Genomic DNA, 22,682 nt, shown 5'->3' with positions numbered 1-22,682 from the left:
ATTTTCACAAAAAAAGTCTAGTTCCTGACATTCATTCATAAGAGGTAATAATTCGTGTCCATGTCAACAATTAAACTCAGTGCAATAAGCACAACATTATTAAAATTTCTTGTTTGCTTAGGTCAAACAGGATTGTTATGAGGTTTAGAAAATTGCCGACATTTTTTTTTGTTTTCAAGATTTCATCAAAGTTTGACGGTTTTTCATATTTTGCCAAAACATACAAAACATCATAACCTTCATGGTGAGGTGAGAAATTTTTCCCATCTCCCCATTAAGATTATCCGTCACCCAGAATGTCAAAATGGACCAAAATCACACCCAGAAATACGGCGGCAGCGCTGTTTCACGTTGTTTTACGTCAGTTCCGGAGATTTTGGGCTTCGCTTTTAGCCCAAAAAAATCGGGTACAAGTCAGTATTTTGTTTTATATGAGAACGTTTGAGCAAATTTTTGTCAGATACCCAACAGCTAACTGTTTTGAACCTGAAACATCACTTTTCACCCCATATAAAGGTAAGACGGATTTCTTAAGCGAATTCCGTACGTGAAATAGCTCTTTACGAAATATTCTTATTGAGTTTGTTTAGAAATAACGGCTAAACATTTTTTTCATTGCAATAGTGGCGATAAAAATTTGGGCACTGCCAAGTGAAATGGGTGAAATAAGTTTCGCCGCTACTAATTATACAAGTATTTCAACAACTCAAATAATAAAAAATTTGCGGTGTATTAAGCGGTGAGTTTTTGTACGATTGTAGTTTTCGGCAGTGAATTTGTTTGTTTTCACGGCATTAGCTTCATTCATTGTTAAAAATGCCGTTTTGGCACTTTTAGTTATTTTTAGCGTTGATTTTTTCACAAAGGATCTGACCAATAGGATGTTCGGAAGTGAGAACTAAATATAGCATGCATTTTTGTAATTAGTACTTACTTTTCGGAGTATGTTTTGCACTGATACTGTACAGGTCACGTCTTTGACCTCTAGGGTCGTCTCTCATTCCTGACCTCCAAGCGGGTTTCGTGTTTCTAACCATGGCAGGTCCCCATTTGAACTTTGACTTGTACTTATTCCGTTTTGGAGAGCCCGGAGTTATTTTGATATGCCACAGACACTGTTGGGCACCGTTTTTGACGAAAGGTGCTCCGCTGGCACAAGAGTTTGAAAGGTTAGGAGGCTGGTTGGACGAGGGTGCTTGAGGTGCGTATTGAGATCCGGTTGATTTTGTGAATACTTGGTCTGTAGGGGTCGTTGGGTTGTTGGGTAATCCTACAGACTGTTGAGCAGCAGCCATGGGTGAGGTTCCTGAAATGGTTATTTGTTCTATCTCGGTTTTATATTACATTGCACAGTTGATCTTCCCGGGACGTGAACTGATCATCGCTCTAATTAGCGGTAATAACTTTTTAATAGCAAATATCTTACTTTGTTAAGCTTTGAATTTGGTCAATTAATTTTACTTTTGTGGTGATATATTTTGACAGACCATCGCAAGCAAGCAAGCAATTCACCCTCTTTTTACCCGCTTTTTTGGGGGTGAATGGCGGTGATTACTTTGCCATAGTCTTTTAAACTAATTTAGTGCCATTTGAGTATTTTGCACAAAAAATTTTAAAGGGCTACTATTTTTTAAGAAATAAGACCGTTGTTGTCCCTGTAATTTACTTTTTTCATGACACGAGGCAATTGAAACCATACATAATTTTTCATGAACAAGTAAAATGGTGAGTTCTGTTCATACTCCAGTTACTGAAATCTTTAAAGAGAAATTCAGGAAGACAAATTCCTAGTTTCTTTTTTGAAAACACAAAACAGTAACTCGTAAATTTCTCTTACAAAAAAGTTCTTTTTTCCGTTGTGTACTTATTAGAGAAACCAGTATGTCATATATCAATGCCTTTTCCGTCTAAGATAATGTTTTCAAAGATAAGCTCTATCTGTTTCCTCTTTAGAGCTCATAAAAAAGTTGAAGCAAGACTAAGCAATTCATATTTTAGTTTTCTTATAATAATGAAGACCATATGAGTATCAGCTGCAACGAAAAGAGATCTGAACTCTTCAGTACCAACCTTTGCTAATAAGCATCACTCCATAGTCATTCGGATCGGAACAGTAACAGAATCCAGTTTGAACACACTCCCCCTGCAGCATAACATCTCTCATCAGAATGGGGGGTGCGTAGGATGGAGAGGGGGGCGAGGGGGGAGGAGGAGAGTCACACTGACACTGGGAATTATTGCTGTTGTCCTGCATTCCCGTAACTGCAGCTGTTCCGCAATCGTAAATCTCAACTTCCGCAGAAGAGACACAACCCAAGTTGCCGTCATGAATTCCTAAACAGGTACGTAATCATCTTGGTATGATTTTAAGTTCAAAATTATTAGATTTGATTCGAAAGGTATCATTATTAATATAGTTAATTGATGACCAAATGCGTCTGCTGTGTTAAATATATTAAATATTTACGCAGATGTAGAAAAAAAATCTTTTAAATTACACTTCCGGATTCTGCGACTTTGCTATAAATATATAAATTTCGTTTTCACTACCACTTTTGAACTCATTTATGTATTGATTATAGTTTGTGTTAGATCCTAATAAGAGGTTGATCTTTCCATTACAAAAAACATTTTCCGACAAAGCTTTTTTCTAAAATTTATAACAATGTATAATAAAAGCTCAGAAGTATTACGTATTGATCGAGATAAAATGAATTTAGTTCTCCGGAGTGAAATTACTGGAAATAATTGACTTTGAAGAGGGGGGGGGGGGGGGGGGGGGCTTTACACATCTATATTAGAAAAATGTTTGATCAAACCGACCTTTCTGCAAAAAAGTAAGATTCTTACATGAAATCTTCGATACTTTGCTTATTCTAGTTTCTTGCTGATTTTTGAATTTTTCTGCTAAAACTCGAGTTTATTTTTTTTTGATAAGCTGGCCCGTACCTAACCTTCAGAGATCATCAGTACTGAATCAGAACAAATTCAGCGAAATTTAGGTTTTCAGTACTGAATCAGAGATAATTCAGAACGATTTCTGAATTTCTCTGATTCAGAGAAAAATTCAGAATCAACTTTCTCTGAAAATCTCTGAATCAGAGCAAAATCAGAATAACAATTTCTGAATCATCTCTGATTCAGAACAAAAATCAGAAGTTTTTTAAAGCAGCGAAACAAACAAAATTGGTAAAAAAATGGCTCCGAAATAGGTCTTTGCAACAATAGCAGTGATAAAAGTAGGCATCTTGAGTTTTTTTGCACTTTTTAGAATATAAAAGTTAACTATGATTCTGATCATTTTACAACATCTGCTGCATATCTGAGCACCTGGTTCTCTATTGCAAATAGATACTCTATGCTAAACAAGAATCTTCAAAAATTTTGGTCTGAATGTGTTTCTTTGAGAGAAGAAACTGTCATTTTAGAAAAATAATTTTCGACTTTTTCTGTGATCACTTAAATAAAAAGTCTTATATAAAAAGTCTGTCAATGTAAATTATTTGAGTTTCTTGATTTTTATGTAAACTAAATCGTATGACCGCTTCGTACTTAATCTGCAAAAACGGCAAAAAACACATATGAGAATAAAAGTTGTCATTATTTAAAAAATTTGCAATTGCAACAAAGAATTTTTCAATTTTTCAAACATTTTTTATATGAATATTCTTCACAAAAGGTGAACCTTTTCGACTATATAAGTAAATCTATTCACAAAAATTTTGACAGAATTCTATAGTCGAAAGTTGAATACGAATCGTAAAAAACGGGGAAAAAATCGTCGTCACACAATTCCACAAAACTCGTTTTTTTTTTCTTAACTTTGATTCTTCGGATATTAGACTGGTAATACAGTATTTAACGACAGATAGCCGTAAAAAAACCTGAGAAAATTCCTACCCAAAAAACAACAAAATATTTTACACTTCCAAATTTTCACAAAAAAAGTCTAGTTCCTGACATTCATTCATAAGAGGTAATAATTCGTGTCCATGTCAACAATTAAACTCAGTGCAATAAGCACAACATTATTAAAATTTCTTGTTTGCTTAGGTCAAACAGGATTGTTATGAGGTTTAGAAAATTGCCGACATTTTTTTTTGTTTTCAAGATTTCATCAAAGTTTGACGGTTTTTCATATTTTGCCAAAACATACAAAACATCATAACCTTCATGGTGAGGTGAGAAATTTTTCCCATCTCCCCATTAAGATTATCCGTCACCCAGAATGTCAAAATGGACCAAAATCACACCCAGAAATACGGCGGCAGCGCTGTTTCACGTTGTTTTACGTCAGTTCCGGAGATTTTGGGCTTCGCTTTTAGCCCAAAAAAATCGGGTACAAGTCAGTATTTTGTTTTTATCTGCTAAAGTACTTGACCAAATTAAACGGCAGAGGTCGCATTTTGTTGCCAATAAACTTTTCTTGTTTGTGCTGTTGGGTGGTCTCTGTAACCAGGAGGGTAAAAAAATTATTTTTTGTCAAATTTGCAAAAAGTTGATATTTTGGGTCATCTTGGCTGACTCAAAAACCGTTACCACAAAATAGCCGAGGAACCCTACATATATAGGTTCCTTAGATTCCTCAGGTAGTGGGGAGTATACCGATATATTTTTAAAATGGTTTTCTGGAGTTGAATTGGTCAATTTTTGCTCTGTGTGCGCCGAACCTGGATTTTGGGCCATTTTCGGCTATTTCGGCGGTGACGTAGAAAAGTTATAATTTTTGGTGTCAACACTATAAATTATAGTGTTTCAGATTGCCCAAATAATGGGGAGTATCACTAAAAACAAATTGTACCACTTCTTTACACGTTTTGATGGTGTAATTGAAGGACCAAATTCGTTCAACAACTACAAAACTAATTTTTTTTTGTTCTATGCCGAGAAAATTATATCGAAGGAGTCTGAACTACAACAGGCTAAAACGGAAATTAATTTCCAACGATTAACAAACTGAGCTTATAGATCACTGAGAAGTGAAATTTCTGGGCAAATAGGTACAAGTAGGAGGGTATTATAATTTACACTGTTTAGCAAAACTTTTCGAAACAGAAATTTTTTTTGTGAAAAGTTTTGTAATTCAGAAACGACACTACTTCAGGCTGTGTTATTTAGAGGTACCATGTCATCTGCGCGGAGTTAATAAAGAGGTTAAGGTACTTCTTGATAAATCAGGAGATTTGAAAAAAAATCTGAAGCAGAAAAAGTCTGAACAATGAAACAATTCTGTATAGATTACTTGAACCAAACTTTTTAAAAAAATATCATTGGAAGTATGCACGTCAACTGTTGGCGTTCTTCTTTGGAGCCTTCGTCTCTAAATTTACTTGTACTATTGTATCAATATTTGTCTGATTACTGTTTTAAGTTGTTTTTGCAAGATTTTGCGTATAAACTGGGCTTCTCAGGAACCCAAAAAATGTGGTATGGCTCTAACATTTGGTGATTTCTTCAAAACTATTTTACCAAATTGAAAAATCATGAGCTTGTTTTGTTGGCACTTAAATTTGCTTGCTCGTCCTGATAAGTGGTTTTTATAACCGTAACAGTAAAGTAATTATTTAAGGTCAATTTTCAAAAAAAAAGTTTGAAACAGTAGTTCATGTTGGTATCACACAAAATTCGGTACTCAAAATAACAAAATAACCCTACGTATATAAGTTTATTAGGCTCCTCTGATAGTGAAAAGCATCTTAGTTTATATTTTTGTATGGTTTTGTGGAGTTTAAAGGGCTACTTTTTCTCTGTAAGGGTCGAACCACGGAAAAACAAATCTTTTCTGAAATTTAATGGCTGAGTGGTGTTTTTTGCAATTGAACACGTTTTCCGGCTGGCTTTTTGTGTTTTCTGGTTAGTATTTAAGATAAGGAAGCTAATTGAGTCAATTAATTGGGTTAACTCAACAATTTTTCTTTTTTCACGATTTCATCCATTTTCTGTGGATGTTGTTTTTTGTCAAAACACACAAAACATCATAACCTTCATGGTGAGGTGGGAAATTTTTCCCATCACCCCATGAGGATTATCCGTGACCCAGAATGTCAAAGTGGACCAAAATCACACCCAGAAATACGCCGGCAGCGCTGTTTCACGTTGTTTTACGTCATTTCCGGAGATTTTGGGCTTCGCTTTTAGCCCAAAAAATCGGGTACAAGTCAGTATTTTTTTAATATCTGCTAAAGTAGTGGGCCAAATTAAACGGGAGTAGTCGCATTTTGTTGGCACTGAACTCTTCTTTCTTGTTCTATGACATCGTCCCTGTAACCAAAAGGGTTAAAAAGTTATTCTGTGTCAAAATTGAAAAAAGTCCATATTTTGGGTCACGTTGGGCAACCCAAAATTCGTAACCCCAAAATACCCGAGTAACCCTGCATATATAGGTTCGTTAGATTCCTCAGATAGTGGGGAGTATCGCCATATATATTTTATATGTAGTTTTATTGAGTTGAGGTGTTCAATTTTAGCGAAACTTGAAACTCGGTAGTCAAATTGGATAATTTGGTACCTTACCTTTACCTTGAAATATCTCCTCTTAGAGTGAACCGATTTTCGATCTGTTTTTTGATTTGAACTCAGCCTGAGCCGTACTTGAATCCCTGTAAATAGCGTTTTGTTTCTTTCAGCCGTTTTCGAGAAATTGGCCTCGACACATACGGTCATTTGACATTTTTGTGACTGGGTACGTTTCGCGTTTCTACTTGTAAAATGATGAAAATTATTGATTTAGACTGCAGGAATATGCGCGTTGAACTCCATTTATAATGGGGAAACTCCCCATATATGGTTTGTATAGGGTTTTCGGGGTTTCAGTGGGTCTATTTTCACTCTGCAAATGACCCCCCCCAACCCTCTGATTTGGTGCTCATAATGTGGTAATTCACATGAGAAGACGTCAAAACCATCAATTTGGGTCACCCGAACTTGTCCCATAGAACAGGCATATTGTCCTCGTTATAGTTATAGCTGGTTAATATTTATAACAGTTCATATTTATAACTTATTTCAACATAGCGCGAAACAGGACCCGAACTTGGGCCATTTTCTCATTTGGTACGGTACCTTTATATTAAAATATCTCGTCGTAGAGTGAACCGATTTTTGATCTGTTTATTGATTTGAACTCAACTTGAGCAGTACTTGAATCTCTGTAAATAGCGTTTTGTTTCTTTCAGCCGTTTTTGAGAAATTGGCCAGGACACATACCGCAATTTTGAGGTTTTAGTGTCCGGTGTGTTTCGTGTTTCGACTTGGGAAAATGTGAAAATCATGTAATTCACTTACACAGATTGGTTCTCTGAACTCCATTTATAATGGGGAAACTCCCCATATATATTTTGTATAGGGTTTTCGGGGTTTCAGTGGGTCTATTTTCACTATGCAAATGACCCCCCCCCCCCAACCCTCTGATTTGGTGCTCATAATGTGGTAATTCACTTGTGAAAGTGAGTAAAATTGACGAATTTTGTCACGAGGACTAGTCTCATAGAACCTCTGTATGCCACTATTGTATGCCACGTCACGTATCTGATTATAATTATAGTTTGAGCGTTGGTGAATTACTATTATTCTAAGGTGAGGGCGTTTCGCCCACATGAGGTGCACTCCCCCCCCTGTCCCGTTGAGACACCGGTTAGTCGGTTTCCCCCCCGCTGGGCTTTTTGTGCATCTCATGTTGGGGATGTAGTGTCTGTGCGGACGAGTTTTGCCGGCGTTTTTGTGCGAGTCGTGGTATGACTTTGAAACTGAAGTTGATAATTGATGTCCTTTTCAGATAGGTCTTTAATTATGGCTGATTGGTTAAAGGGATTCAAAATTCCCCGAACTAATGAAAGACTCTCATATTACCGTTCAGAGTCGATTGAAATATTTGACTACGAGCTTCCGGAAAAGGTCAGTTTTTATGTTTTGTCATGTGAATGCATGTACGCAGCAATGCTGCCGAGTTATAGCGCGGGAGACCCCTGCATTTTCTCGGTAGCATTAATGGACTTTTTCTTAATCATGCACACATCGAATAACATGTAGTCTTGGTTCTATGGATTCCTAAACGTGTTTATTTGCTCTCAAACGAAGTTTGTAACAATTATATCAGCGCTGTGGTCTGCGATTTATTGATCGTTTGACTCATTTTCCTGACGCATTATGGTCATTAACTATAGTTTATCTAAAGTGATCATTCATGTAAAAAGACTAAGTGATTTATTTGGTTGTGTATAGGTATGAACTGTGAATATGCAAAAGATTTGGTCAGGATGTGTTTATTTGAAAAAAAGTTACCATTATATAAAGAAGTTGCAATTTTCTCTATAAACTTTTTTTTTTAAAATAGGTCGTTGTGGTATTGTGAAATATTGCTATTTTCCGGTATTTTTGGTTTAGAACTAGTTGTATGGGCTATGTGGACTGTGAATCTGCAAAAGATTTGGTCAGAATGAGTTTATTTGAAAAAAAGTTGTCATTATTTAGAGAAGTTGCAATTTTCTCTATAATCCGTTTTAAAATTAGGTCTTATTGGTATTGTGAAATAATGCAGATTTCCGGGATTTTTGGTATAGAACCAGTTGTATGGGCTATGTGAACTGTGAATCTGCAAAAGAAATGGTCTGAATGCGTTTATTTGAAAAAAAGTTGACATTATTTAAAGAAGTTGCAATTTTCTCTATAATCAGTTTTAAAATAGGTTTTATTGGTATTGTGAAATAATGCATTTTTTCGGGATTTTTGGTATAGAACCAGTTGTTTGGGCTATGTGAACTGTGAATCTGCAAAAGAAATGGTCTGAATGCGTTTATTTGAAAAAAAGTTGACATTATTTAAAGAAGTTGCAATTTTCTCTATATTCAGTTTTAAAATAGGTTTTATTGGTATTGTGAAATAATGCTTTTTTCCGGCATTTTTGGTTTAGAACCAGTTGTATGGGCTATGTGAACTGTGAATCTGGAAAATAAATGGCCAGAATACGCTTATTTGAAGAAAAGTTGTCATTATTTAAAGAAGTTGCAATTTTCTCTATAATTATAATCAGTTTTAAAATAGGTTTTATTGGTACTGTGAAGTTTTGCTTTTTCCGGCATTTTTGGTTTAGAACTAGTTGTATAGGCTATGTGAACTGTGAGTCTGTAAAATAAATGGGCAGAATACGCTTATTTGAAGAAAAAGTTGTCATTATTTAAAGAAGTTGCAATTTTCTCTATAATTATAATCAGTTTTAAAATGGTTTTATTGGTATTGTGATATAGTGCTATTTTCCGGTGTTTTTGGTTTAGAACCAGTTGTGTGGGATATCTGAACTGTGAATCTGCAAAAGATTTGATCAGAATGTGCTTATTTGAAAAAAAGTTGTCATTATTTAAAGAAGTTGCAATTTTCTCTATAATCATTTTTAAAAATAGGTTTTATTGGTATTGTGAAATAATGCTTTTTCCGGCATTTTTGTTATAGAACCAGTTGTATGGGCTATGTGAACTGTGAATCTGCAAAAGAAATGGTCTATATGCGTTTATTTGAAAAAAAATGTCATTATTTAAAGAAGTTGCAATTTTCTCTGTATTCAGTTTTAAAATAGGTTTTATTGGTATTGTGAAATAATGCTTTTTTCCGGCATTTTTGGTTTAGAACCAGTTGTATGGGCTATGTGAACTGTGAATCTGCAAAATAAATGGCCAGAATACGCTTATTTGAAGAAAAGTTGTCATTATTTAAAGAAGTTGCAATTTTCTCTATAATTATAATCAGTTTTAAAATAGGTTTTATTGGTACTGTGAAGTTTTGCTTTTTCCGGCATTTTTGGTTTAGAACTAGTTGTATAGGCTATGTGAACTGTGAGTCTGTAAAATAAATGGGCAGAATACGCTTATTTGAAGAAAAAGTTGTCATTATTTAAAGAAGTTGCAATTTTCTCTATAATTATAATCAGTTTTAAAATAGGTTTTATTGGTATTGTGATATAGTGCTATTTTCCGGTATTTTTGGTTTAGAACCAGTTGTGTGGGATATCTGAACTGTGAATCTGCAAAAGATTTGATCAGAATGTGCTTATTTGAAAAAAAGTTGTCATTATTTAAAGAAGTTGCAATTTTCTCTATAATCATTTTTAAAAATAGGTTTTATTGGTATTGTGAAATAATGCTTTTTTCCGGCATTTTTGGTTTAGAACCAGTTGTATGGGCTATGTGAACTCTGAATCTTCAAAAGAAATCGTCCGAATGTGTTTATATAAAAAAAAAGTTGTCATTATTTAGAGAAGTTGCAATTTTCTCTTTAATCCGTTTTAAAATTAGGTCTCATTGGTATTGTGAAATAATGCAGATTTCCGGGATTTTTTGTATAGAAGCAACTGAATGGATTATGTGGACTGTGAATCTGCAAAAGATTTGGTCAGAATGAGTTTATTTGAAAAAAAGTTGTCATTATTTAAAGAAGTTGCAATTTTCTCTATAATCAGTTTTAAAATAGGTTTTATTGGTATTGTGAAATAATGCTTTTTTCCGGCATTTTTGGTATAGAACCAGTTGTATGGGCTATGTGAACTGTGAATCTGCAAAATAAATGGCCAGAATACGCTTATTTGAAGAAAAGTTGTCATTATTTAAAGAAGTTGCAATTTTCTCTATAATTATAATCAGTTTTAAAATAGGTTTTATTGGTACTGTGAAATTTAGCTTTTTCCGGCATTTTTGGTTTAGAACTGGTTGTATAGGCTATGTGAACTGCGAATCTGCAAAAGAAAACGACAGAATATGTTTATTTGATAAAAAGTTGTCATTATTTAAAGAAGTTGCAATTTTCTCTATAATCAGTTTTAAAATAGGTTTTATTGGTATTGTGAAATAATGCTTTTTTCCGGCATTTTTGGTTTAGAACCAGTTGTATGGGCTATGTGAACTGTGAATCTGCAAAAGAAATGGTCTGAATGCGTTTATTTGAAAAAAAATGTCATTATTTAAAGAAGTTGCAATTTTCTATAATTATAATCAGTTTTAAAATAGGTGTTATTGGTATTGTGAAATAGTTCAGTTTTCCGGGATTTATGGTATAGAATCAACTAAATGAACTATGTGAACTGTGAATCTGCAAAAGAAATGGCCTGAATGCGTTTATTTGAAAAAAAGTTGTCATTATTTAAAGAAGTTGCAATTTTCTCTATAATTAGTTTTAAAATAGGTTTATTGGTATTGTGAAATAATGCAATTTTTCGGGATTTTTGGTATAGAACCAGTTGTATGGGCTATGTGAACTGTGAATCTGCAAAAGAAATGGTCTGAATGCGTTTATTTGAAAAAAAGTTGACATTATTTAAAGAAGTTGCAATTTTCTCTATATTCAGTTTTAAAATAGGTTTTATTGGTATTGTGAAATAATGCTTTTTTCCGGCATTTTTTGTTTAGAACCAGTTGTATGGGCTATGTGAACTGTGAATCTGCAAAATAAATGGCCAGAATACGCTTATTTGAAAAAAGTTGTCATTATTTAAAGAAGTTGCAATTTTCTCTATAATCAGTTTTAAAATAGGTTTTATTGGTATTGTGAAATAATGCAATTTTCCGGGATTTTTGTTATAGACGCAACTGAATGGACTATGTGAACTCTGATACTTCAAAAGAAATCGTCAGAATGTGTTTATTTAAAAAAAAGTTGTCATTATTTAGAGAAGTTGCAATTTTCTCTATAATCCGTTTTAAAATAGGTTTTATCGGTATTGTGATATAGTGCTATTTTCCGGCTTTTTTGGTTTAGAACTATTTGTATGGGCTATTTGAACTGTGAATCTGTAAAATAAATGGCCAGAATACGCTTATTTGAAGAAAAAGTTGCCATTATTTAGAGAAGTTGCAATTTTCTCTATAATTATAATCAGTTTTAAAATAGGTTTTATTGGTACTGTGAAATTTAGCTTTTTCCGGCATTTTTGGTTTAGAACTGGTTGTATAGGCTATGTGAACTGCGAATCTGCAAAAGAAAACGACAGAATATGTTTATTTGATAAAAAGTTGTCATTATTTAAAGAAGTTGCAATTTTCTCTATAATCAGTTTTAAAATAGGTTTTATTGGTATTGTGAAATAATGCTTTTTTCCGGCATTTTTGGTTTAGAACCAGTTGTATGGGCTATGTGAACTGTGAATCTGCAAAAGAAATGGTCTGAATGCGTTTATTTGAAAAAAAATGTCATTATTTAAAGAAGTTGCAATTTTCTATAAATATAATCAGTTTTAAAATAGGTGTTATTGGTATTGTGAAATAGTTCAGTTTTCCGGGATTTATGGTATAGAATCAACTAAATGAACTATGTGAACTGTGAATCTGCAAAAGAAATGGCCTGAATGCGTTTATTTGAAAAAAAGTTGTCATTATTTAAAGAAGTTGCAATTTTCTCTATAATTAGTTTTAAAATAGGTTTATTGGTATTGTGAAATAATGCAATTTTTCGGGATTTTTGGTATAGAACCAGTTGTATGGGCTATGTGAACTGTGAATCTGCAAAAGAAATGGTCTGAATGCGTTTATTTGAAAAAAAGTTGACATTATTTAAAGAAGTTGCAATTTTCTCTATATTCAGTTTTAAAATAGGTTTTATTGGTATTGTGAAATAATGCTTTTTTCCGGCATTTTTTGTTTAGAACCAGTTGTATGGGCTATGTGAACTGTGAATCTGCAAAATAAATGGCCAGAATACGCTTATTTGAAAAAAGTTGTCATTATTTAAAGAAGTTGCAATTTTCTCTATAATCAGTTTTAAAATAGGTTTTATTGGTATTGTGAAATAATGCAATTTTCCGGGATTTTTGTTATAGACGCAACTGAATGGACTATGTGAACTCTGATACTTCAAAAGAAATCGTCAGAATGTGTTTATTTAAAAAAAAGTTGTCATTATTTAGAGAAGTTGCAATTTTCTCTATAATCCGTTTTAAAATAGGTTTTATCGGTATTGTGATATAGTGCTATTTTCCGGCTTTTTTGGTTTAGAACTATTTGTATGGGCTATTTGAACTGTGAATCTGTAAAATAAATGGCCAGAATACGCTTATTTGAAGAAAAAGTTGCCATTATTTAGAGAAGTTGCAATTTTCTCTATAATCCGTTTTAAAATAGGTTTTATCGGTATTGTGATATAGTGCTATTTTCCGGCTTTTTTGATTTAGAACCAGTTGTATGGGCTATGTGAACTGTGAGTCTGCAAAAGATTTGGTCAGAATGTGCCTATTTGAAAAAAAGTTGTCATTATTTAAAGAGTTGCAATTTTCTCTATAATTATAATCAGTTTTAAAATAGGTTTTATTGGTACTGTGAAATTTAGCTTTTTCCGGCATTTTTGATTTAGAACCAGTTGTATGGGCTATGTGAACTGTGAGTCTGCAAAAGATTTGGTCAGAATGTGCCTATTTGAAAAAAAGTTGTCATTATTTAAAGAGTTGCAATTTTCTCTATAATTATAATCAGTTTTAAAATAGGTTTTATTGGTACTGTGAAATTTAATTTTTTCCGGCATTTTTGATTTAGAACCAGTTGTATGGGCTATGTGAACTGTGAGTCTGCAAAAGATTTGGTCAGAATGTGCCTATTTGAAAAAAAGTTGTCATTTTTTAAATAAGTTGCAATTTTCTCTATAATTATAATCAGTTTTAGAATAGGTTTTATTGGTACTGTGAAATTTAGCTTTTTCCGGCATTTTTGATTTAGAACCAGTTGTATGGGCTATGTGAACTGCGAATCTGCAAAAGATTTGGTCAGAATGTGCCTATTTGAAGAAAAGTGGTCATTATTTAAAGAGTTGCAATTTTCTCTATAATTATAATCAGTTTTAAAATAGGTTTTATTGGTATTGTGAAATAATGCAATTTTCCGGGATTTTTGTCATAGAAGCAACTGAATGGACTATGTGAACTGTGAATCTGCAAAAGAAATGTTCTGAATGCGTTTATTTGAAAAAAAGTTGTCATTATTTAAAGAAGTTGCAATTTTCTCTATAATCAGTTTTAAAATAGGTTTTATTGGTATTGTGAAATAATGCAATTTTTCGGGATTTTTGGTATAGAACCAGTTGTATGGGCTATGTGAACTGTGAATCTGCAAAAGAAATGGTCTGAATGCGTTTATTTGAAAAAAAGTTGACATTATTTAAAGAAGTTGCAATTTTCTCTATAATTATAATCAGTTTTAAAGTAGGTTTTATTGGTATTGTGATATAGTGCTATTTTCCGGTATTTTTGGTTTAGAACAGGTTGTGTGGGCTATTTGAACTGTGAATCTGCAAAAGATTTGGTCAGAATGTGTTTATTTGAAAAAAGTTAACATTATATAAGGAAGTTGCAATTTTCTCTATAATTATAATCAGTTTTAAAATAGGTTTTATTGGTATTGTGAAATAATGCAATTTTTCGGGATTTTTGGTATAGAACCAGTTGTATGGGCTATGTGAACTGTGAATCTGCAAAAGAAATGGTCTGAATGCGTTTATTTGAAAAAAAGTTGACATTATTTAAAGAAGTTGCAATTTTCTCTATATTCAGTTTTAAAATAGTTTTTATTGGTATTGTGAAATAATGCTTTTTTCCGGCATTTTTGGTTTAGAACTAGTTGTATAGGCTATGTGAACTGTGAGTCTGTAAAATAAATGGGCAGAATACGCTTATTTGAAGAAAAAGTTGTCATTATTTAAAGAAGTTGCAATTTTCTCTATAATTATAATCAGTTTTAAAGTAGGTTTTATTGGTATTGTGATATAGTGCTATTTTCCGGTATTTTTGGTTTAGAACAGGTTGTGTGGGCTATTTGAACTGTGAATCTGCAAAAGATTTGGTCAGAATGTGTTTATTTGAAAAAAAGTTAACCTTATATAAGGAAGTTGCAATTTTCTCTATAATTATAATCAGTTTTAAAATAGGTTTTATTGGTACTGTGAAATTTTGCTTTTTTCCGGCTTTTTTGGTTTAGAACTAGTTGTATGGCCTATGTGAACTGTGAATCTGCAAAAGAAATGGTCTGAATGCGTTTATTTGAAAAAAAGTTGTCATTATTTAAAGAAGTTGCAATTTTCTCTATAGTCAGTTTTAAAATAGGTTTAATTGGTATTGTGAAATAATGGTTTTTTCCGGCATTTTTGGTTTAGAACCAGTTGTATGGGCTATGTGAACTGTGAATGTGCAAAAGAAATGGTCTGAATGCCTTTATTTGAAAAAAAGTTGACATTATTTAAAGAAGTTGCAATTTTCTCTATAATTCGTTTTAAAATAGGTTTTATTGGTATTGTGAAATAATGCTTTTTTCCGGCATTTTTGGTTTAGAACCAGTTGTATGGGCTATGTGAACTGTGAGTCTGTAAAATAAATGGGCAGAATACGCTTATTTGAAGAAAAGTTGTCATTATTTAAAGAAGTTGCAATTTTCTCTATAATTATAATCAGTTTTAAAATAGGTTTTATTGGTATTGTGAAATAATGCTTTTTTCCAGCATTTTTGGTTTAGAACTAGTTGTATGGGCTATGTGAACTGTGAATCTGCAAAAGAAATGGTCTGAATGCGTTTATTTGAAAAAAAGTTGACATTATTTAAAGAAGTTGCAATTTTCTCTATAATTCGTTTTAAAATAGGTTTTATTGGTATTGTGAAATAATGCTTTTTTCCGGCATTTTTGGTTTAGAACCAGTTGTATGGGCTATGTGAACTGTGAATCTGCAAAAGAAATGGTCTGAATTCGTTTATTTGAAAAAAAGTTGACATTATTTAAAGAAGTTGCAATTTTCTCTATAATTAGTTTTAAAATAGGTTTTATTGGTATTGTGAAATAATGCTTTTTTCCGGCATTTTTGGTTTAGAACCAGTTGTATGGGCTATGTGAACTGTGAATCTGCAAAAGATTTGGTCAGAATGTATTTATTTGAAAAAAAGTTTACATTATATAAAGAAGTTGCAATTTTCTCTATATTCAGTTTTAAATTAGGTTTTATTGGTATTGTGAAATAATGCTTTTTTCCGGCATTTTTGGTTTAGAACTAGTTGTATAGGCTATGTGAACTGTGAGTCTGTAAAATAAATGGGCAGAATACGCTTATTTGAAGAAAAGTTGTCATTATTTAAAGAAGTTGCAATTTTCTCTATAATTATAATCAGTTTTAAAATAGGTTTTATTGGTATTGTGAAATAATGCTTTTTTCCAGCATTTTTGGTTTAGAACTAGTTGTATGGGCTATGTGAACTGTGAATCTGCAAAATAAATGGCCAGAATACGCTTATTTGAAAAAAGTTGTCATTATTTAAAGAAGTTGCAATTTTCTCTATAATTAGTTTTAAAATAGGTTTTATTGGTATTGTGAAATAATGCTTTTTTCCGGCATTTTTGGTTTAGAACCAGTTGTATGGGCTGTGTGAACTGTGAATCTGCAAAAGAAATGGTCTGAATGCGTTTATTTGAAAAAAAGTTGACATTATTTAAAGAAGTTGCAATTTTCTCTATAATTAGTTTTAAAATAGGTTTTATTGGTATTGTGAAATAATGCTTTTTTCCGGCATTTTTGGTTTAGAACCAGTTGTATGGGCTATGTGAACTGTGAATCTGCAAAAGATTTGGTCAGAATGTATTTATTTGAAAAAAAGTTTACATTATATAAAGAAGTTGCAATTTTCTCTATATTCAGTTTTAAATTAGGTTTTATTGGTATTGTGAAATAATGCTTTTTTTCGGCATTTTTGGTTTAGAACCAGTTGTATGGGCTATGTGAACTGTGAATCTGCAAAATAAATGGCCAGAATACGCTTATTTGAAGAAAAGTTGTCATTATTTAAAGAAGTTGCAATTTTCTCTATAATTATAATCAGTTTTAAAATAGGTTTTATTGGTATTGTGAAATAATGCTTTTTTCCGGCATTTTTGGTTTAGAACCAGTTGTATGGGCTATGTGAACTGTGAATCTGCAAAAGATTTGGTCAGAATGTATTTATTTGAAAAAAAGTTTACATTATATAAAGAAGTTGCAATTTTCTCTATATTCAGTTTTAAATTAGGTTTTATTGGTATTGTGAAATAATGCTTTTTTCCGGCATTTTTGGTTTAGAACCAGTTGTATGGGCTGTGTGAACTGTGAATCTGCAAAAGAAATGGTCTGAATGCGTTTATTTGAAAAAAAGTTGACATTATTTAAAGAAGTTGCAATTTTCTCTATAATTAGTTTTAAAATAGGTTTTATTGGTATTGTGAAATAATGCTTTTTTCCGGCATTTTTGGTTTAGAACCAGTTGTATGGACTATGTGAACTCTGAATCTTCAAAAGAAATCGTCCGAATGTGTTTATTTTAAAAAAAGTTGTCATTATTTAGAGAAGTTGCAATTTTCTCTATAATCCGTTTTAAAATTAGGTCTTATTGGTATTGTGAAATATTGCAGATTTCCGGGATTTTTGGTATAGAAGCAACTGAATGAACTATGTGAACTCTGAATCTTCAAAAGAAATCGCCCGAATGTGTTTATTTTTAAAAAAGTTGTCATTATTTAAAGAAGTTGCAATTTTCTCTATAATTAGTTTTAAAACAGGTTTGATTTGTATTGTGAAATAATGCAATTTTCCGGGATTTTTGTTATAGACGCAACTGAATGGACTATGTTAACTCTGATACTTCAAAAGAAATCGTCAGAATGTGTTTATTTAAAAAAAAGTTGTCATTATTTAGAGAAGTTGCAATTTTCTCTATAATCCGTTTTAAAATAGGTTTTATCGGTATTGTGATATAGTGCTATTTTCCGGCTTTTTTGGTTTAGAACTATTTGTATGGGCTATTTGAACTGTGAATCTGTAAAATAAATGGCCAGAATACGCTTATTTGAAGAAAAAGTTGTCATTATTTAAAGAAGTTGCAATTTTCTCTATAAATATAATCAGTTTTAAAATAGGTTTTATTGGTATTGTGAAATAATGCAATTTTCCGGGATTTTTGTCATAGAAGCAACTGAATGGACTATGTGAACTGTGAATCTGCAAAAGAAATGTTCTGAATGCATTTATTTGAAAAAAAGTTGTCATTATTTAAAGAAGTTGCAATTTTCTCTATATTCAGTTTTAAAATAGGTTTTATTGGTATTGTGATATAGTGCTATTTTCCGGTATTTTTGATTTAGAACCAGTTGTATGGGCTATGTGAACTGTGAGTCTGCAAAAGATTTGGTCAGAATGTGCCTATTTGAAAAAAAAGTTGTCATTTTTTAAAGAAGTTGCAATTTTCTCTATAATTATAATCAGTTTTAAAATAGGTTTTATTGGTACTGTGAAATTTGGCTTTTTCCGGCATTTTTGGTTTAGAACTAGTTGTATAGGCTATGTGAACTGCGAATCTGCAAAAGATTTGGTCAGAATGTGCCTATTTGAAGAAAAGTGGTCATTATTTAAAGAGTTGCAATTTTCTCTATAATTATAATCAGTTTTAAAATAGGTTTTATTGGTATTGTGAAATAATGCAATTTTCCGGGATTTTTGTCATAGAAGCAACTGAATGGACTATGTGAACTGTGAATCTGCAAAAGAAATGTTCTGAATGCGTTTATTTGAAAAAAAGTTGTCATTATTTAAAGAAGTTGCAATTTTCTCTATATTCAGTTTTAAAATAGGTTTTATTGGTATTGTGATATAGTGCTATTTTCCGGTATTTTTGATTTAGAACCAGTTGTATAGGCTATGTGAACTGCGAATCTGCAAAAGATTTGGTCAGAATGTGCCTATTTGAAGAAAAGTTGTCATTATTTAAAGAGTTGCAATTTTCTCTATAATTATAATCAGTTTTAAAATAGGTTTTATTGGTATTGTGAAATAATGCAATTTTCCGGGATTTTTGTCATAGAAGCAACTGAATGGACTATGTGAACTGTGAATCTGCAAAAGAAATGTTCTGAATGCGTTTATTTGAAAAAAAGTTGTCATTATTTAAAGAAGTTGCAATTTTCTCTATATTCAGTTTTAAAATAGGTTTTATTGGTATTGTGATATAGTGCTATTTTCCGGTATTTTTGGTTTAGAACCAGTTGTATGGGCTATGTGAACTGTGAGTCTGCAAAAGATTTGGTCAGAATGTGCCTATTTGAAAAAAAAGTTGTCATTTTTTAAAGAAGTTGCAATTTTCTCTATAATTATAATCAGTTTTAAAATAGGTTTTATTGGTACTGTGAAATTTAGCTTTTTCCGGCATTTTTGGTTTAGAACTAGTTGTATAGGCTATGTGAACTGCGAATCTGCAAAAGATTTGGTCAGAATGTGCCTATTTGAAGAAAAGTTGTCATTATTTAAAGAGTTGCAATTTTCTCTATAATTATAATCAGTTTTAAAATAGGTTTTATTGGTATTGTGAAATAATGCAATTTTCCGGGATTTTTGTCATAGAAGCAACTGAATGGACTATGTGAACTGTGAATCTGCAAGAGAAATGTTCTGAATGCGTTTATTTGAAAAAAAGTTGTCATTATTTAAAGAAGTTGCAATTTTCTCTATATTCAGTTTTAAAATAGGTTTTATTGGTATTGTGATATAGTGCTATTTTCCGGTATTTTTGGTTTAGAACCAGTTGTATGGGCTATGTGAACTGTGAGTCTGCAAAAGATTTGGTCAGAATGTGCCTATTTGAAAAAAAAGTTGTCATTTTTTAAAGAAGTTGCAATTTTCTCTATAATTATAATCAGTTTTAAAATAGGTTTTATTGGTACTGTGAAATTTAGCTTTTTCCGGCATTTTTGGTTTAGAACTAGTTGTATAGGCTATTTGAACTGTGAATCTGCAAAAGATTTGGTCAGAATGTGCTTATTTGAAAAAAAGTTGTCATTATGTAAGCAAGTTATAATTTTCTCTATAATCAGTTTTAAAATAGGTTTTATTGGTATTGAGAATTATTGCTATTTTCCGGGATTTTTGGTACAGATGCAACTGAATGGAGTATGAGATTTGTGAACCTGCAAAAAATTCGGTCAGAATGTGTTTATTTGAAAAAAAGTTGTCATTATTTAAAGAAGTTGCAATTTTCTCTATAATCAGTTTTAAAATAGGTTTTATTGGTATAGTGATATAGTGCTATTTTCCGGCATTTTTGGTTTAGAATCAGTTGTATGGGCTATGTGAACTGTTAATCTGCAAAAGATTTGGTCAGAATGTGTTTATTTGGAAAAAAGTTGTCATTATTTAAAGAAGTTGCAATTTTCTCTATAATCATTTTTAAAAATAGGTTTTATTGGTATTGTGAAATATTGCTTTTTTTCCGGTATTTTTGGTTTAGAACCAGTTGTGTGGGCTATTTGAACTGTGAATCTGCAAAAGATTTGGTCAGAATGAGTTTATTTGAAAAAAAGTTGTCATTATTTAAAGAAGTTGAAATTTTCTCTATAATCATTTTTTAAAGTAGGTTTTATTGGTATTGTGATATAGTGCTATTTTCCGGTATTTTTGGTTTAGATTCAGTTGTGTGGGCTATTTGAACTGTGAATCTGCAAAAGATTTGGTCAGAATGTGTTTTTTTGAAAAAAAGTTAACATTATATAAAGAAGTTGCAATTTTCTCTATATTCAGTTTTAAAATAGGTTTTATTGGTACTGTGAAATTTTGCTTTTTTCCGGTTTTTTTGGTTTAGAACTAGTTGTATGGGCTATGTGAACTGTGAATCTGCAAAATAAATGGCCAGAATACGCTTATTTGAAGAAAAAGTTGTCATTATTTAAAGAAGTTGCAATTTTCTCTATAATTATAATCAGTTTTAAAATAGGTTTTATTGGTATTGTGAAATAATGCTTTTTTCCAGCATTTTTGGTTTAGAACTAGTTGTATGTGCTATGTGGACTGTGAATCTGCAAAAGATTTGGTCAGAATGTGTTTATTTGAAAAAAAGTTAACATTATATAAGGAAGTTGCGTTTTTTCTCTATAATTATAATCAGTTTTAAAGTAGGTTTTATTGGTATTGTGAAATAATGCTTTTTTCCGGCATTTTTGGTTTAGAACCAGTTGTATGGGCTATGTGAACTGTGAATCTGCAAAAGAAATGGTCTGAATGCGTTTATTTGAAAAAAAGTTGACATTATTTAAAGAAGTTGCAATTTTCTCTATAATTAGTTTTAAAATAGGTTTTATTGGTACTGTGAAATTTTGCTTTTTTCCGGCTTTTTTGGTTTAGAACTAGTTGTATGGTTTATGTGAAATGAGAATCTGTAAAATAAATTGCCAGAATACGCTTATTTGAAAAAAAGTTGTCATTATTTAAAGAAGTTGCATTTTCTCTATAATCATTTTTAAAAATAGGTTTTATTGGTATTGTGAAATATTACTTTTTTCCGGTATTTTTGGTTTAGAACCAGTTTTGTGGGCTATTTGAACTCTGAATCTTCAAAAGAAATCGTCCAAATGTGTTTATATAAAAAAAGTTGTCATTATTTAGAGAAGTTGCAATTTTCTCTATAATCCGTTTTAAAATTAGGTCTTATTGGTATTGTGAAATAATGCAGATTTCCGGGATTTTTGGTATAGAAGCAACTGAATGGACTATGTGGACTGTGAATCGGCAAAAGATTTGGTCAGAATGAGTTTATTTGAAAAAAAGTTGTCATTATTTAAGGAAGTTATAATTTTCTCTATAATCAGTTTTAAAATAGATTTTATTGGTATTGTGAAATATTGCTTTTTTCCGGCATTTTTGATCTAGAACTATTTGTATGGGCTATTTGAACTGTGAATGTGTAAAATAAATGGCCAGAATACGCTTATTTGAAGAAAAAGTTGTCATTATTTAAAGAAGTTGCAATTTTCTCTATAATTATAATCAGTTTTAAAATAGGTTTTATTGGTATTGTGAAATAATGCTTTTTTCCGGCATTTTTGGTTTAGAACTAGTTGTATGGGTTATGTGAACTGTGAATCTGCAAAAGAAATGGCCAGAATACGTTTTTTTGAAAAAAAGTTGTCATTATTTAAAGAAGTTGCAATTTTCTCTATAATCAGTTTTAAAATAGGTTTTATTGGTATTGTGATATAGTGCTATTTTCCGGTATTTTTGATCTAGAACCAGTTTTATGGACTATCTGAACTGTGAATCTGCAAAAGAATTGGACAGAATACGTTTATTTGAAAAAAAGTTGTCATTGTTTAAAGAAGTTGCAATTTTCTCTATAATCATTTTTAAAAACAGGTTTTATTGTTATTGTGAAATAATGCTTTTTTCCGGCATTTTTGGTTTAGAACTAGTTGTATAGGCTATGTGAGCTGTGAATCTGCAAAAGATTTGGTCAGATTACGCTTATTTGAAAAAAGTTGTCATTATATGAATCAGTTGCAATTTTCTCTATAATCAGTTTTAAAATAGGTTTTGTTGGTTTTGTGATATAGTGCTATTTTCCGGTATTTTTGATTTAGAACCAGCTGTATGGGCTATGTGAACTGTGAATCTGCAAAAGATTTGGTCAGAATGCGTTTATTTGGAAAAAAAGTTGTCATTATTTAAAGAGTTGCAATTTTCTCTATAATCAGTTTTAAAATAGGTTTGATTGGTATTGTGAAATAATGCAATTTTCCGGGATTTTTGGTTTAGAACTAGTTGTATAGGCTATGTGAACTGCGAATCTGCAAAAGAAAACAACAGAATATGTTTATTTGAAAAAAAGTTGTCATTGTTTAAAGAAGTTGCAATTTTCTCTATAATCATTTTTAAAAACAGGTTTTATTGT

The 22,682-nt window shown here is 31.5% G+C and overlaps 1 protein-coding gene across 1 annotated transcript in view; it reads right to left on the bottom strand.

The window, feature by feature from the left end:
- Positions 1 to 22,682, bottom strand: part of LOC142338188 (uncharacterized) — a 101,436-nt gene that overhangs the window by 7,910 nt on the left and 70,844 nt on the right. Inside the window, exons 20-21 of the mRNA XM_075387826.1 lie at positions 2,071 to 2,334; positions 935 to 1,306 (exon numbers count right to left, since the gene is read on the bottom strand). Of these exons, the coding sequence (XP_075243941.1) occupies positions 935 to 1,306; positions 2,071 to 2,334 (636 nt within the window). The remainder of the gene's footprint in view (positions 1 to 934; positions 1,307 to 2,070; positions 2,335 to 22,682) is intronic.

The sequence above is a fragment of the Convolutriloba macropyga genome, chromosome 4, assembly GCF_964194025.1.
Source record: "Convolutriloba macropyga chromosome 4, txConMacr16.3, whole genome shotgun sequence".
In the NCBI taxonomy this organism is placed as follows: Eukaryota; Metazoa; Xenacoelomorpha; order Acoela; family Convolutidae; genus Convolutriloba; species Convolutriloba macropyga.
Note: the sequence above shows the minus strand (reverse complement) of the source record. Positions and strands in the feature narration are given on the sequence as shown.